The sequence below is a fragment of the Sinocyclocheilus rhinocerous genome, unplaced genomic scaffold, assembly GCF_001515625.1.
Source record: "Sinocyclocheilus rhinocerous isolate Xijiao unplaced genomic scaffold, SAMN03320098_v1.1 scaffold1619, whole genome shotgun sequence".
Lineage (NCBI taxonomy): Eukaryota > Metazoa > Chordata > Actinopteri > Cypriniformes > Cyprinidae > Sinocyclocheilus > Sinocyclocheilus rhinocerous.
Window position 1 is genome coordinate 152,676 of NW_015649446.1, and position 18,854 is coordinate 171,529.

Below are 18,854 nucleotides of genomic sequence, written 5' to 3' on the forward strand. Positions count from 1 at the left end.
TAATTCATGATAGAATATATGATAATCTTGAACATGACATACAAAAGCATTTAATAAATTAAAATGCCTTTATTTTCAAGGCTGTTGACAAAAAGGTTAAAAAATATTTTTTATATTAAAATATGTCTCATTAAATTCAGTGGCTTGATGATGCACTAGTTCGAAAATGCTTGCAAAAAAAAAAACAAGTTAAGAAAACATCTACAATAATAAAAGGGCTTTGATAATTATCTTTACAATAATAAAAGGTTTTCTTAAAGGGTTTGTTTCAACTGGGCCCTGATGTACAGCACTCTAGTGCGCGCCGATCCGCAGAAGATCATGTTAAAGACACACTGCTGCTTTTCTAGTACACATTTGAAGTTAGTCGTGCCCTGGTGTGTTAATCGTGCCGAGCGGAAGCGCTAGCGGTCATGTTCCGTGTATCATCCAGCATCAGTGCTGCATCCTCCAGCAGCAGCCCACCGGGCCCCCACCCCACAACACAACACAAGCACACGAATCCAGCGCGCACGGCACGCCAGGACAAAAGCCTGCTTCGCTGGCTGTTATTTCGGCCCGGTGCGTACTACAGCTCATAAACAGAGCCGTGAGAAGGACTCCGAGAGAGTAGAGAAAGCACATGAAAATCCTCTGTGGATTCAGAAAACTAGGCGGCGGGCGGAAGCACGCTAAACGTTATAAAATGGGTCTCAAGACCTCTCTAAACGTTCACAATTAGGTTACAGAGAAACGAAGGGAGGCGACACAGACTCCGAAACAAGCACAGCAGCAGCATCCTTAATGAACGACTACAGACGGAATATAAACACACTCACGCGCTCTCAGTTAGTGACGGTGACATACGCACTCAAACTCGTTAATATTACAGCTACTTACATGTATGCTGGCGAGAGTGGGGAGGACCTGGACGTTTTAAGCACGGGCACGGGAAATTTCCAGCTGACGGGCGAACCGCTTTTCCATTTCAACGGCATGTTTTTCCAGTCAGCACCTCTGAGATGCAGCGCGAATGAGAATAGCCGTCAAGAGTGAGTCCATGAAGAGGCGACCAGCGCGGGCTTCCATCCCCGGCAGCCCTCACCGAGAGCAGGGAGGAGGAAGAGGAAAATAAAGAGGAGGCTCAGCCGCTGACACAGGCAGCTCTGTTTAAAGCAATACTTCTCTGATTGAGGCAGCTGACTGAATACCGCAGGGAAGGTTGACGGAAAACCTGGAGGAATGACACTTAAGCCTGAGCCGATAGGTGAAAAGCAGGTGTGCCTGAGCCGAGCATCATCTCCTGAGAAAGAGAGAGGGATGATGATGATGATGGAGGGGAGGAAAAAAATAGGCGCCGTCGCGTCCGGTCAGTGCAAGGAAGAGGCATGCGCGGTAGGTGCACTAGATGTTCAGCTATAGTGCCACCCTGTTTGAATGCATGCTATGGCAAGCTGCTGTATCATTCATTTACTTAACTACTATCTACTGTAGGTTAATAGTACTTATTTTTTAATAACTACAGAAACCCAATAAGCCCTGTAACAGAGGTGGGATCAAGTCATTGTTTTGCAAGTCACAAGTAAGTCTTGAGTCTTTGCATTCAATTCTCGAGTCCAGACAGGCAAGTCCAAGTCGAGTTGCAAGTCCTCAACTTTTAGCTTCAAGTCTTAAACAAGTCATTAGTGCTCTTTGCCCAAATTAGTGTCTCAGTATTAATTACCATATCAAATTCATAGTAATTTATATCAGGAAAGCAGGTAGAATATGTTTGACAGTTCAATTTCATGTGAGATGGGTGCCCTTAGTAAAACTACTCAGTTCAGTTTACCTGTAATATCTATTCAGTTAACCTGTAGTACATATTCGTTACATACTATTAAAATATATGGGGTTCTGTGCTTCACATATCAACTACTTACTTCTAATTAGTATATATTTTATTGGTTTCTATAGTTTTACTAGTAGCATTTCATTAGTAGCCTACTAGTATTCATTGACAAGTTATGATTAACTATTCAAAGTTACTAGTATCTATTGCACTTTTCTTATTAGCAACACTAGTTTTATACAAATTTCTTCTTTAAACATCAAATTATACTAGTAGGATCTTTAACTAAACCATGAAGTAGCCATTCTGACTAGACATTAGACGGATAGATAGATAAGCTAAGCATATACATCTCTCATGTGCAAGTACCAGTATCTATGTAAAACTATTGGAATAGTAGTAAGTCCCAATAACAACTACAAAAATACTAGTCAGAAGTGAGCTGATATGTGAACCACAGATCACTATTATTTTACAATTACTAGTAGGACAGTGAGTGGTAATAAGCTAATAAGATCTAGTATATAATTCATATATATTTAACTAATTAACTATTGACTCAATTAATAATTTCTAGTCACCATTAGAATAAGTACTAAAATTAGTACTATTATTGAAAGTATAGTAACTAGTGAAAATTGAAAACAACACTAGTCACTATTGGATTACTAGGTATTGATTACAAAGAAAAAAAAACAATGTTAAACTGGCTTGCCATAGCTGACTGCATAGAGCTAGTGAGTGAGAAAGAGGCTCAGAGCTCAGATAAGAGTTTAATGACCTGGCATAAAATACGTCACACTACTGTAGGCGCAAGAAATATAAAACCCGAGTATGATTCTCCTGAACTTTAAAGAACATCACTTCTGTTCCTCAGTATTGTATAATGGTGAAGAATTCCCCACTGATGTCCATTATGAGAGACAGGTCTTTTCAAAACATCACTAGCTAGGCGGCGCAAGCAGGGCACAAACTCCACCGCGGGGCTCTTCACCCACTGCCGTGACAGCACATGTCAAAGAGGAGACAGAGAGGAAAAGAAAGAGCTACCACATTAATTTCTGTGATTATGTCCATCTTCATTTAAAGTGCTGACAAAAGTCAGAGTAGATGTCCTTTATGTTATTCAATCGCTTTCTGGATGTGCTACAATGTTTAAAAACGTGCCCAAGTGTGCCTCACTCCGTTTTTTCAAGCCGCCCACCTTGTATCTCTCCCTACCTTTCTCTCTCTCTATCTGTAAGTGGCAGGTGGTGGATTCTTTTGGGTCCAATGTAAATTTATTTTCCATTTAAATAAGACGCTATCAACAAGCAATCAATATTATAATAAACTACCATTCAAAAATTTGTGGTCAGTAATTTTTTAAAAGAAACTATTACTTTTATTCAGCAAGGATGCATTAAAGGGGTGGTTCATTGCGATTTCACTTTTTTAACGCTAGCTAGTGTGTAATGTTGCTGTTTGAGCATAAACAATATCTGCAAAGTTACGAAGCTGAAAGTTCAATGCAAAGGGAGATATCATCTTTTAAAATTCTGGCAGTTTAATGCCTACAAAAACGGCTGGTAGGGACTACAACAAGTTACTTCCCGGGTTCGTGACATCACAAACCCAGATAAACCCCGCCCTCGGGAAAAGGCAGCAAAGGGGGCGAGGCCATGCTGCGCTGCTTTAGAGAAGAGGAAGAGAAAACTAGAGGTGCACGTAAAAATCTATTCATATATGAATCGTGATTCTGTCTTCTAACGATTCTAATGGATTCACAAGTTTCAAAATCAATGTTCTAAAGCAGCGGTTCTTAATACTGTTCCTCGCGTCCCCCTGCTCTGCACATGCTCTGCATGTCTCTCTCTCTCATTCAGCTCAGCTCCAACAATGAACTGTTACAATTAAACACTTATTTTCACATCGCTATGAGAAGCGTTAAACATGGACAGTTGCTGTACTGTATTAAAGCTTTAATCAGGATAAAACCGTATATTAAAAGCTAACATAAGCAGTAGCATTTACAAATAACAGCGTGTCTAAAAGTATGAGACAACAACAAACAAAAAACATAGGCCTCCCATTAAAAGCCGTGCTTGCACAGGTTCTGCATGATCCTCTTCAATAATATCCTCTGCTTCTCAATCGGGCCCAAACAACTAACTGTTGTTTACAATACAACCGGAGCACATGCCGCTGAGGTGAGGGGCGGGACGTTTAGACGCGCACTAGAGACGGTTGAGCCAATCACAACACACTGGACTAGCTAACCAATCAGAGCCCATCGCCTAAAGATTTTCAAAAGATTTTCAAATAAATGCTGTTCATTTTGAACTTTCTGTCTAAATACAAATATCGCCATATTTTCTTGCCCGTCAAGTTTAAAGTCACGTTTGATCGCGAGAGATTTAGCGAGATTTCCCGTGTTCACAGTCAGGACTCTGGTTGTTTGTGAATGGAATCGGTTAGTGTGTGGTGTGCTGTCTTGGTCACATCACTGCACTCCACACACTACAGGAATAAAACTGTTATTTCTATTATTTTTTTTTATCATTATGTGTGTGGTCTCTCACATTTTAAAAATCTGATAAGATTTTATAATTATTTTAGTGTGGGCCGGCATTTAGTTGGTTTATTTTCATTGCATCCATGTACAAACAAAATGTTATTTTACCATGAAATTAAAGATATGACAGGCGGTTAACATGTGCGATAAGTAATATCATCTATCCATAACTTATGTAACTGAAGACAGAGAGATGCCCCATACTCACCCGAAAGGATGGTACAGTCATTGTTGGCAGCCTTTATAAATATCTATCTGCTCAAAACACCTGTGACCATATTTTGATCCGTTTAAGAATGAGTCTGGCACTTATTTATACTCATGCTACAATACAAACTGAATTATGTATATGAGAACATATATGGCAAATTAACAAACATACACAGCAAACGGTTTAAAAGTTTACACATGGCCTGCTATGGATCTTGTTATAATAGAAATAAAGAGATCATAAGAGGCCATCTGTGAGTTAATCCTACTAGTGTCTCAATAGCACAAGTCAGGTAACAAAACTATAGCCATCTTTTGTTCACGTGTATATAACCAGACAGCAGGTGAAATGCATTCAGCCAAAGTAATCACACCACAATGATCAAACAGCAAGAGAGATAAAACGCATTTTAAAAGGACACACAGCGCCTCTAGCTGTAAGCCTGCAGCTCAGAACAGATGCGTCACTGTCTGAAGTGATAAACTGGACAGTGAATTTGTTAACAGAAGCCTTCATTAGGAGTTAATCAGTGAAGAAACACTAACAGACACAACAGCAAATTAACCACTCACTAAAATAAAAATCAATGTTTTTCTTAAGCTTCCTTCTGACTCACCCACACCATCCTCCCCAGCTACTATGGATTCTCCATTAAGGTATTACAGATAATGGCGACTGATTAGCGGCTGCAAGGAGGGCAAGGTAAACGACACAGAGAAGCTTAGCATAATATCACTCTGTGTCTTTATGTTCTTCTGATTTAAAACTGTTTCTAGAAAATATGGTATCTGCATTGTGACCTTATAAAAAGTCACTCGAATCCGAGTGTCACACCGAGAGTCAAAAAAAGCATATACAGGCAAGCCAAATTAATACTCCTCCTGATGATATATTGAGGTTGTAGGAACATATATGCCGGTATATTGGCTCATTTCCAGTCAGAGTCACTGTCAGAAATGTCCAAAGGTGAGTTTTGAACTTGTAGATCTCGAGAAGCGAACCATTTCAGACGGTTCAGTTGGATTTTGGTTAATCTAGATCACTAAAAAGAACCAGTACAAAAGAATGATTCATTTGCAAACCGGACATCACTCCTGACCATTCGCCTGAGGCTATGAATTACAGATAATAATGTTGTAAATAACATTCATTTTCTTGCAGCCCGATCGTTTTGCTTCATAAGACCTCAATATATAGTCAGGAGCCATGGGTATTCATTTTGGTTGCCTGTATATGCTTTTTTTTGACTCTCGGTGTGACTGTAACCACTGACTTGCATTTTATGAATCACCAAGGACCACGATTTCAGCTAAAAATCATCTTTACTGTTTTACTGAATAAAAAATAAAAAGTCGCCTACATCTTAGATGGCCTGAGGGTGAGTAAATTAACAGCAAATTTTCATTTTTGGGTGAACTATCCATTTAAGCAGTCCTGTGTATGATAGTGTGAGACAGATGTGAAGTTCCAGAGTTGAAGAGCAAGTACTGAGAGGTTCACAGAGTAGTAAAACACACACACACACACACACCAGTAATAACCTTTACTGGGCACAGATGGTGCTCGATGACCTGAACAATCAGCTTGACATTCTGTTATAGTCACACACCTCACACTACCTTCGTTTCTGCTTATCCTCGTGCTTCACTCATCATTTTCTCATGTGAAAGAGCAAATGTTCTTCATCCTATTACATTCAACACTCTCGCTGCCCTCCTTACCCCTTAATCACTCTATTAATACATTTCTATGAATAGCCACGGCTCCACTCACCACACATTTAGCACTTAATTAAGTGGGTGAGGACAGAGGGGTGTGTGTATTTAAGAGAGACAGAGAGCGATGCTAAACTTCACTGTCTCTGCCATTGTGTCGTTCCTGTGCTCAAATGACTGCACTGTACAGTGGTAGCTAAATGTGGCACTAATGCAGCACACCCTCACTGTTGTCCAAAACTGTTCCTGTTCTGCAGCTCTTGTAGCTCACCTGCACAGCCTGAAGCCAAAGATTACAATGATTTCAGCAGGTACCTCGCTCAATACGTCATGTGTGGCAAGCAGCTGCGTAATGTCACAAACTCGGAAATAAAGATGAATAATTTAAACAATTCATGCCAATCGACTTGAGCTGGGTAATTGAAACAAACCTTTTCTCTACTTTCCCACAATCAGTTCATGATCTATGAAAAAGGCTGCATGTTTACTTAGATACTATCTGAAGGACACTATTCATACATTTATTTTTAAATGTATGTATATTTTATATATGATATTATATTATTATACAAACTTTCCAAATATACAAATATTTTCCAGGAAAAAGAGCAGGGCTTCCTTGACTGTAAAACCGAAATATTAATGGCACAGCAGAAGTAATTGCCACGAAAATGCTTTTAAATGTTAAATCACACTGGTCACAGATCTGTGCTACACACTCAGTGAGTTTCAATAACTGTGTGGGCTCAAGCAGAGAACATTTCAAAGAACATGCTGCTCTCAGTGAGAACAAGAGGCTGAATAAAAACAAGGGCAACATTTCTACTGAAGCTGGGCATCGCAATAGGTAGTACCCAGCATTAATGGGTTTCTGACAGACATGAACTTTTATATTCAACATGAATTTAATGTTAAGAAAATGTCTAAATTTTAAGTGCTATACCTGGTCTCTGCTGTCATAAACACTTATATTTACACACAATACTGTTCAAAAGTTAGGGGTCAATAAGATTTTATTTATTTAGATCTATTTTTTTTTTTTTTTCCCACAAAAAAGTTTCTTATGCTCACCAAGGCTGCCTTTATTTGATCAAAAATGCAGTAAAAAAATATTGTGAAATATTCATTATTAATAATACACACATTCTGTTCTTTCTTGTCAGTCAGAGAATGGTCTCTCTTTCCATAATACTGTACATATACATCTTTTGTAAAGCACTTTGTAAACAAGGTCCTACATTAATAAAGTTTTTCTTGAAAACTTTCACACTGGTTTGGAAGAGATTCATTTTATTATACAATCAAAAAGCTTTAAATATTCTAGGTTTTTCTTCTGCTCTTTAACACATGACTGAAAAGCTATTTTGATCAATCTTACCGACTTTCTACATCAGGGGTTCTCAACTCTGGCCCTCGAGGTCCGCTCTCCCGCAGGGTTTACCTCCAACCTTGATCAATCTCAACTGCCTGGAACTTTCTAGTCATCCTGAAGACCTTGATTAGTTTCGTAAGAATAATAGTAGTCCAAGGAACTCTAATCTTATTCAAAAAGTTTTAAAAAGCCTTTATTTCATCATGGCTATAAGTTTTAAAAACAGGTGACAAGTGCACACCTACGCGTTGCGGCTATTTTGCCTTTGTCAGGGTGTCCTTGATTAGTTTGTTCAGGTGTGTTTGATTAGGTTTGGAGCTAAACTCTGCAGGAAAGTGGACCTCGAGGGCCCCTGTTCTACACTTGTGTTCATTGTGATATGCAGAAATTATGCAGAACATCATACAACAAGGTTAACATCTGAAACAAGCCTTGTCTTTATGCGTAAGAAGGGATGAAGGGAGAGAAGATGGAATAAGAGCTACTAGATGATCAACACGTCGTGAATGTTTTGATCTGAGAGCTTTTGGTGGCCGTAATCTAGCAAAGTCTTTTTGGCAAATCTTCAAGAAATTCCACAATTAATCAGCATTTGTCATTTTCAAAGCATTTTAGGAGCAGTAGCACACAGAGAGAGTGAGAGAGAGGAAAGAGAGAGGAGGGTAAGAGTCACTTACAAACTCTGGTGTATTGAGCGGATTCTGAATTGGCCATTGCATTCACGCGTTCAACAAACATGTCTGTGATTGGGTACAATGCTCAACATGGCAAAGAGACTCACTTGATTAAGCACTTAAGGAAGGGCAGGAAGGGACAAGTACAGATAAAAAAAAAAGCAGGAAGTAATGAGGAATTGGTGAAATAAGCGACTGGATGAAAAGTGTCAGCAAGCGATGACAATGGCCAAAGATGGAGGGGGGGGGATTATGGAAAGTTCACAGATAATATTCTTATGTGAATCCCTATAATCATGCTGAACTTTAAGACCCTAAAACAATCTTTAAACCGCAACACTCTTAAAAAATAAAGGTTCCAAAAGGGTAAATGGCATAGAAAAACCATTTTTGGTTCCATTTTTCGCAGTTTGAAGAACATTTGTGACCCTGGACCACAAAACCAGTCATAAGGGTCAATTTGTCGAAATTGAGATGTATACAGCATCTGCAAGCTGAATAAATAAGCTTTCCATTGATGTATGGTTTGTTAGGATAGGGCCATATTTGGCCGAGATACAACTATTTGAAAATCTGGAATCTGAAGGTGCAAAAAATCTAAATACTGAGAAAATCGCCTTTAAAGTTGTCCAAATGAAGTTCTTAGCAATGCATATTACTAATAAAAAATTAATCAAAAATTAAGTTTTAATATATTTACAGTAGGAAATTTACAAAATATCTTCATGGAATATGATCTTTACTTACTATCCTAATGATTTTTGGCATAAAAGAAAAATCAATAATTTTGACCTATACAATGTTTTTTGGCTATTGCTACAAATATACCCCAGCGACTTAAAGTTTGTTTGTTCGTTAGTTCACCCAAAAATGAAAATTAGCCCACAAATTACTCAACAAATTACTTACGCCAACAGTTGTACACGGAAGCAGCTCCGGGCTGATGACGTATGAGTTCAGCGTTGCGCTGAGCTGTTTCCGTGTACAACTGTTGGCGCAAGCTACATTAAAGTGATTATTACGTTTTGAATATGGATATTTTTCTTACAAATACGCATCGATTCTATACAGGAGGCCTTTGTTCACCCCCAGAGCCATGTGATACACTTTTTTTTTAATGGATGGGCGCTTTTTATTTAACTTCTTTTGGACTGATGCATGCAACACCCGCTGAGTGCCATGAAACAGCATGAAAGATCAAAGACAATTTTTTATATAACTCCGACTGGATTCGTCTGAAAGAAGAAAGTCATATACACCTAGGATGACTTGAGGGTGAGTCATTTGTGGGCTAATTTTCATTTTTGGGTGAACTAACCCTTTAAGACTGGTTTTGTGGTCCAGGGTCACATTTAAAAAAATCTAAAGAACCTTATTTCACTATTAAGAACCTTTTGTGGAATGAAAGGTTCCATGGATAATAAAGGTACTTCTTGGAGATAGATGCCAATAAAGAACCTTTATTTTTAAGAGTGTAAGGGAAAAATGGGTAAATCGGCACGGCACAGCCATTAGAGCAGAAAGTGTAGAAGTTACTTGAAATCAGCTTTAACAGTTCAGACTTTCCTACAGGAAGCTGTTGCTATGGCAACCTCGACAAGTAACCAACAGATGGTTGAGGGTCCTAAAACAGCTTAAAGACAAGATCAGAGCCACACCAGTGTGTGTGAAACAGTTACAAGAGTGACATAAATCAACAGTATAGAACAGAAGACGCAAGCACATTTCAGATGACATCCACACAAGCACAAAATACTTGGACACTTAAGTCACAACTAACTAACTAAATAAACTGAATAAATGCCACTCCATTAGAAAACAAAATATCAAACTAAGCAACATCTGCACACACAATATAGTAGACCTTTTTCAGAAATAACATTTGAAGGCCAATTTTGCAAAACCTTTAACTAGTCAAGGTGATTTCCTAGTGAAAGTTATAGTTAGTATGAAGTCATTCACGCAGGTGTCCTTGCAGAGTTACAGTTCATCACATTAAATAGGAAGGAACATTATCCACGTGTCCAAACCCATAGTAAATCTATTATTTGTATAGACCTATCTATTACATTATTAAATATCTATTGTTTCATCATTTTAAAACCTAACAAACTTTTTGTAAAATACTTTGTTTAAACTACACTTACCATTCAAAAGTCTGGGGTAATTATGCTTTTTTAATGTTTTTGAAAGAAGTCTCTTATAAAAATCAGTAATATTGTAAAATACTGTATGATTACAATTAATAATATTAATAGTACATTATCTTAATTAATAAAATAACTGTTTTCTATTTTAATTTTAAATGTAATCCTGTGATGGCAAAGCTGAATTTTTATCAGCCATTATTCCAGTCTTCAGTGTCACATGATCCTTCATTCAGAAATCATTCTGACATGCTGATTTGCTGCTCAAGAAACATTTCTTATTATAATCAATGGTGAACACAGCTGTGCTGCTTCAGGGTATATACAGGAATCATGGAGTTAAATTTAATACCTTTTAAGACCTTTTTTAAGACTCTTTCCATACATTTTAAGACCTCATCGCCACTCCAAGTTTTAAGCGGTTACATCGGCGACACTTTAACTTACATTAATGGTCAGAAATTCAGCGTGAGCAGGATCAACAAGCCCCACGCTATCACGCAGCAGCACAGTCAGTCAGTGAGCGCCATAACAGATTACGTCAAATCTTGCGGGATTCCATAAATAAAATACACAGAACCCCACTATTCGACAAATATACATAATGAAAAGATCATACAAATTTAATACCTTGGAAAATGGCATTTAAGACTTTTTAATACTTTTTAAGGGCCTTCATTTTCTCTAAATTGATTGATCAACTTTTAATACTTTTTAAGACCCCACGGACACCCTGTGCTTAATATTTTTGTGGAAACCGTAACACATTTTTTCAGAATTCTTTGATGAATAGATAGTTTGAAATAAACAGCATTTATTTGAAACAGAAATCTTTTGTAACAATGTAAATATATTTACTGTCAATTTTGATCAATATAATGAATCCTTGCTGAATAAGAAAAAAAAATCAGATTCCTGGAAAAAAAAAACCTACCTGCCCCCTTTGGAATAGTGGTGGGTTTTTCTTCAAAATAAATGCTACTTTGATATTTTGTTCTACGAAGACATGCATGTTTAAATGTGGCTTAAGTGACCAAATACTTTTGGGGCCACTGTATACATCTTAAAAAGAGCCATTAGAGAGACTGTTACTTGGCTAAAGGTTGTACAGATCATTCCTCAAACAGAACACAGAAATAGCCCTGTCAATCCTGTCCTACACACCAGCTGACTGAATCTTAGTCCGATGATCTCAAGGGTCTGAGTCATCACAAACCCACATACCCACATGCTCAGCCCTTATGTGCCAACTTGGCATGTGAAGACAAAACGAGAGTAGTGCGTGTAACATTTCAGCAGGTCGGCTCAGATCGATGGAATTCACAGTTGCCTTTGTTTTTCTGTTGAAACAATATAGAAGAACCCATCAGCCAACATGCTGCGCTCACTTCAGGAGCTGTGCTGTTTAATAGAGTGTTTAGTGTTTATAGTGATCTGAGCTCATGCTGTAATTTATACATCACAGACAGCAAACAATCAGGAATGACTGTAGAGTGCAGAGAACACAAATCTCAATCATCTGCCTGCCGTGGCACAGGCTTATATCATCTGTGTGAGCAAGAAGCAGGTTAGTATGACAGCATGGCGTTAGTGAGAGAGTGCAAAAAATCTAATTAGTGTACGTTTGGGGTGGGAAAAAAATCCACCACACCCAGTTTTCACTATGTACCGGAGTTTATCTGTTGTCCTGAGGTGTCCATTTTCAAGAGCATTTATGGCAATTATCTGTTAGCCATAGAGAAAATTAGATTGCAAATGGGTGTAACAACAAATTAAACAACAAACAAAGACTCCAAAATATAACAGAAAATTGTGCACTGAAAACAGCAGCTTGAGCATATTTGCCCTCTCTCAGCCTGTGACAAACCTATTAGATATGTGTCACAATAACATTAATATCAGAAAAATCAACTCTAGAGATACATCCAAAAACAAGAGAGTGTGCATTTGCTGAAGCATATGGCTTTCTGAAGGCCCTTTTACTAACTTCAACATTCCAAATACATGTCAGAAAATGGTGCAGGGATAATGTATTTTTATAGGCCAACCCAGAAGGTTAGCATCACCATGGTTCCCTTGACAAAAATCCATTGGCTTCTGGATTATTGCAGAAAATAAGTTCTGTGACCAGCAGGATATTTTGATTTTTACATGTTTTAACGTGTAAGAATCAACGTCACCCCCATAGCTTCCAACAACTCTTAAAATCTTTATTTAAAATCTACAAGTTGAAAAGTTTGAGTTAGAAAATTTGGAAGAGTGCGAGTAAACACAATCAAAAATCCATTGACTTCGGGACAATGCAACTGGAAGTGCAAAAATTCTAAATCATTTTACTCCTGCAGCACTCTACTGAATATCAACACACCTGAATATGCAAAATGAATCGTAGGCAGAAAGAGTTTCTGATTTATGGAAACCTGTTTCTGTCTCAGAATGAAAATGAATGAAAAATTATTAAAATTACAATAAATATAATAGTAATAAAACTAACTGAAGGGCAGAGTGATGTATAATTGATGAATAGGGTAGCATTACATCACATTACCAACAAAAAACCTAGTTTAGTAGGATCTACAAAAAAAAAATACAGTCATCAGTCATCTGAGATGACTGTATAATGCACACACACACAGCAGGACAAATGTCACATTTTTAACGATGTCCTCCATGATGACAGCTCACATGAGACGGAGGTGTATGTGTCAGAGAGAGAAGCTTCAGAGCATGTGAGTGTAACCTGTTCATGACAGAAACAGATGCACAAAGCAAACCAAGAGACAGGAGTGAAGGTAAATGAGAATGCATGTGTCTCTGCACATGGACGACGTATAGAGAATGTGAAGTATGAGTATATGTGTGTAGAAAAACGAGATGACATACATTGCACAGTACCTGTCGTGTAGTCCCATGGACATGGTGTCTCCTCTATGCACAGGGTGGTCCATGCCCAGGCACAAAACCCCAGAACACCCTAAAATATTAGCAGAAAGACAGGAGCATCATGAGTTCTGGAAATAATCAAGAGAAGTCTAAAATCTAATTGAATCGACTTATTTTCAGTGGGTTAAGACACTCAAACACAGCTGTCTTTGACCATTTGCAATGAGAATTTTGTGCCCTTTAGTCTAGTTTCACGTCACAAAATTAAGTAGATCGTAGAAACCACTGGAGCCAGGAAATGTTTTTAGGAAATGTAGCACATTTGTGTTAACTTTGAGGACATCTACACCACCATTTAAAATATTTTTTCATGTTTTTTTTTTAAAGAAGTCTGTATAATTCACACTGCACCTACACACACCGAGCAACGGCAACAGACATGTTCGCCGGGTTTTGAAAAATATTATATACTATTTTTCAAGAAATACTGTATTAACAGTAATATTGTGAAATAGTATTACTACATTAAAACAACTTTTTTCTACCTTATCTTAATATATCTAAAATGTCATTTATTCCTGTGATGGCAAAGCTGAATGTTCAGCATCCATTACTCCAGCCTTCAGTGTCACGTGATCCTTTTTTTCAGTATTTTTTGATGATTGGAAAGTTTGAAACAGTAAAATGATAAAAATATCTTTACTGTCACTTTTGATCAATTTAATGCGACCTTGCTGAATGAAAGTAATAATTTCCTTTAAAAAGAAAAATATTACTGACCCCTACTTTTGCTAGTAGGCTATACTGCTAACCAATTTCACTTTTAGCTGCTAATAAGCATTTAATATTTACAGTCGGACCAAAAAATAACATCCTGCAAGACAGATTTTTGTTCACTCAAAATGAGAAATGTCTTTCCCCTGCAAACAGTCAGAAAGCAAGCAGCAAGTTATGTTCATGGCTGTGATGTAATTAAAGCCTATTGGACATTTTCATATGGTACAAACCCATCAGTACGACCCACCCAAATGTTTTTCTTAGAGATGCACAATATATCGGCTGATATTAAAGGCACAATATGTAAGATTTTTTAATTAAAATATCCAAAAACCACTAGAACAGTGTTATATATTTAGCTGACTTGTGTACTTACATCATCTCAAATGTATCGAAGAATGTTTAAATCCAGAGAAATAAGCAATTTTAACTAGTGACACGGACCGTGTCCATAGTGTCATTGTGTCGCCTGCTAATGACGTCATACACCCTCGATTTCCGAGGTTATGCGTTTTTGCGTTTTAATAGACCGGTGACGACCGCACAGAGTAGCATTATAACAGAACTTTCAAATGTATCTAGTATGATAAAACAGCGCTGCTTTTTTCCCCCACATACGCACGACCGGAAGGAGCGGAAGCGGTCGACTGTGGCATAATAAAAGCTCCACTGCTTTCGAGCCGTGTGTCGCGCTCGTTCAGCTGCCTCTTTTTGCTTCGCTGGCTTTCAGCCTCACCCTGCTTCATTCTACTACGTTAACAAATCATTAGCTCATCCATGAACATGATTTCTGCCCGAGTCCCGTCAGATTGCATCGGCTGTGGGGATGAAGACGACAACTCCCATGATTCCACACTCAGTCACGGCGTCATCAAACTACGCCTTTGTCTCTTTGTTTATTTTGAATACGCGCCCTCTAGCAGCGAAAATTACATATTGTGCCTTTAAGAGATTTTATGAGTATTTAATTGTTCATGCTCATTTCCTCTATTTTTACAGGTTACCTTTGGCATCATCTTATGCTCACTTAAAGTTAAACTATAAAATACTAATAATTTAATAACATTTGTTAAATGCAATCTTTTTGTTTAGTTTTTTTTTTTAGCAAAAATGAAAAACTTTTTTTACATGATAGCCATTCCCTACTGCCTCTGTCTCCGAGTATTTGCAACAGTACAGCATATGGGATTTCTATTAATATTCAGCTGCTCATATTTTGGGGCGTTGTCTGCACCCCACCCTCCCCTTCCTCTCTCCCGTCTGATCAGGAGACAGAAAAGAAAATCATCACAGGATATACATCATCATCAGCCACTTTACATAGTCCTCTCTCACAGATAAAGAAACAAAGCTGAGCAGCAGACACTGAATGCCACCTCTGTACAGACACACTCGCTAAAGCTGTGACCATCACAATGACCAGCTGGAGAGTTTAACAGCTTTTTCTACAAGAGGGTGCAGCTCAAAGATCAAAAAGCAAACCGCTGTAAGTATAATGTGTGGTCAGACTAAAGGAAGCAGAAGAGCAAAAAATAAATAAAAAATACCAACAACAACCTGTAACAGCTAAAATACCGATGACAACCTGTACACACACACAGCAGGGTAACAAAACACTTTCCATATGTCAGACTAGCTCTAGAAACCTCGAGAGCTTGAAAAAAAAACATGAAAAAAAAGCAGCAAAACCATGTCTTCCTTTTTTCATTGCACTGGTAATGTTTGTTCAATTCATGTTTTGAGTTCCTAAATCCATGAGGAAGACTCTGTCCAGGATATAAGGATGGGCACTTTTGAAAGCATGGCACCATGGAAAGAATTTCAGCACTTCAGTGGCTTGTACAATTCTTCCTCATTGCCGTGGCAACCACTGTGTCTTAGCAACAGACAGAGGTCAAAAAAGAACAAGGATAAGCTATGCTAAACAACCTGAACCCAGTCACTACATTACAATATGTTCAGGTTTAGTCTCCTATAGACTTTAAATGAACTGATAGTTTCACTCGGTCACACGCACGCTTTTAAAACTGTCAGTTGCGCTTTCAGAGCTGGACAAAATAGAACATTCGATGTCAATTAAGTCAACAGTCACTCTCTGTAGTATTTATTGAATCAACCTTTTCTAATATTTTAAATCTGCAGGTAATCTCTGAAACATTCTGTCTGGTCAAAAAGGGACACAGCTGTCAAAATAACTGTCATTATAATTTTGCTAATATTAAACATTTTTTACAGTCCATTTTCCATTTTAAGTTTTGTCAAAATTTTAGTAATTTTGTTGTGTCCCCCCTCCCCCATTTTTATTAGTTTTTGTTTTTAAGTATCTCTATATAGTTCATATTAATTGTAATTTCCGTTTTAGTTTTAGTAATTTTAGTACTTAAAGGGGTCATATGATGCTGCTAAAAATAACATTATTAAAATGAGAAATTATGCCTTGGCAACTAGTGAAAATAACATTCCTAATAAGACGTTTAAGATTTGTATATTTTATTTCAGTTAACGTTTATTTTATTTCAAGTAACTTCTTTATGGTTTTAGTTTTCATTTTAGTTAACTATAACAACCCTGCTGTGCATTTCATTATGGCCACCCAGACCAACTTCCCTTCTCTCTGATTAGAGGCTATTCTTCATCTGTAATGTGATACTGTGTTGTTAATGTCATCACTCAGAACTGAATGTGAGGTTGGAAATAAATGCTGGATTAAACACGGCAATGACAGCTTCAAACCCCTTATAACCCCTGACAAATTCAATATGTAAAATATATACCAGTGCATACCAAGCTGTTGTTTTAGCCATTGACAAAGTTTTCACATGACTAAACTATTCTATAAATGATGTATACAACCTTGAATAGGTCAACCAACTATTAAAACAGGACAAACGTGTGCTGAATTAGGCCTGGGCGATAAAACGGTATCGATATTTATCGACGGTACACCTTCTTCGATAACGATATAAAAACTTTCGATATAATGCATGATATAGGCACGTGCTCTGAGTTACGCAGACAGCACACACAAACACGAATACATGCTGAATTGAGTGCTGTGCCTGCCTGTGATGAGGAGATGGTGAATAAAAAAATAAATAATATGTCGAATTTAAAATAAACATTTGCATTTGAATGACAAAAAATAGTACAATCAAATGTTAGGAGTGCGTCAGGGAGCGTCATCAGTGGAGCACGAGATGCGGTGATGATGATGTAAGTGACGTTGTTGTATTTTAATGTTTTGTTAGTCTAGCTAGCCCACGTGACGCGCAGTTGCTGCGTTATTCATTCAAAATATTAGAGAAATATAGTAGCTCAATGCGATAGAAAATGTTGAATTGGTTAAAACTGAAACCAAGCCATTCACACAGAACGCAAATTCAGCTAATTTTTTAGACGGACAAATATGACTGTTGCACTCGCGTCTCACCATGCAAAGTTAAAACAGTTTAAACTTTTAGAAAACACGTCAAAAATTTGTGGATGTTTATTCCTTTTCACTGCGTCTCATATATTTTTAAAGGCAATCTGTGTGAATGGTGATTCGGCTCTTTGGATTAAGCAATGCATAAATACATGATGCTGTTTTGTTCATAATTGTTTATGCAATTTACGAAATTATATTTGATTTATATCAAAATAGTAGTATTTACATATAGTAGTATTTACAAAATAGTATTTATATCAAAATTATAGTTAATTTAGACGTAATGCACGTTTTTTTTATAGACAGTTATTTATTTGCGTTGACAATTTAATGCGCAGCATTATTTTGCTCATTGCATTGAATTTAATGCGCTGCATTATTTTGCTCATTGCGCCCTCCTGTGACCTCGGGAAACAAGCTAAAAGTTTCCTTAAAACCTGTTTAATCTGCATATAAAACATTAGAAATTAGATATTTGTTAGACTTAAAACAAAAAATATTTGTTGTTTGTCTCAATAAATTGGGTTAATTTAAAAATACAGTGGTTAAATTAAAAAAAAAATTCTATTGCTCTTTGTTTTAAAAAAGGTTATAAAAAATGTCAATAATTATCGATACCGAATGATATGAAACATTATATTGTTGATACATTTTTTAGCTATATCGCCCAGCCCTATGTTGAATCATCTTGTAAAGCACTATAAGAGTGTGTCACCAGAATGCGTTTCTGACACATTACTACACTATGTGTGCCACATATTAGTGTCATCTTAAGACAGACAAAGAGATTTTAGGTATAATCTTCTTGGTGAACAATAAAAATAGATATCCAAGTAACATTATTTCAGTAATAAAAAGGCAGCATGATGGTTTAATAAATGTAATAATAAATAAATAAATAAAAATAGGAATTATATTAGGGAATTTGTGTCGTAACTATATCTTAACAACCATGCCTCTCCCCCATCAAGCAGAGTGGAACTGTAGTCACAGGACCCATAAAAGAGTATTCATAGTTCTGTTACTGGCTATATGTTCTCGCCTGAGGCAAATATAGACAATATACTCCATTGAATGGCTTTAGTTTAAGAAAAAAAAAATCCTAAGTGCCTTTAGTCACGTCAAACCATGTGCTTGCTTAATAAAAAATATAGGCTAAGCAACAAATGACAAGGCCAGGACAATACACAACACGGGACATATGCTAAATTAAGGTTTCAGCCAGAGGCCCCTGGTAGAAGGGCTTGTTTTTAGCCATTAGTGTTATGTTACTGTTGTCATGGC

The 18,854-nt window shown here is 37.2% G+C and overlaps 1 protein-coding gene across 6 annotated transcripts in view; it reads right to left on the minus strand.

Annotated features, from left to right (window-relative positions):
- The window catches only part of LOC107710573 (kelch-like protein 13), a 48,963-nt gene that overhangs the window by 29,067 nt on the left and 1,042 nt on the right, over nucleotides 1-18,854 (minus strand). For 2 of the 6 annotated variants that reach the window (XM_016515383.1, XM_016515380.1), the window contains exon 2: nucleotides 13,379-13,457. In XM_016515383.1, coding sequence (XP_016370869.1) covers nucleotides 13,379-13,431 — 53 coding nt within the window. In that variant the 5' untranslated portion in view covers nucleotides 13,432-13,457. Of the gene's footprint in view, nucleotides 1-879; nucleotides 1,326-13,366; nucleotides 13,458-18,854 lie in introns of those variants that run through there. The other 4 variants (XM_016515382.1, XM_016515378.1, XM_016515377.1 and 1 more) reach the window with 3 other exon arrangements.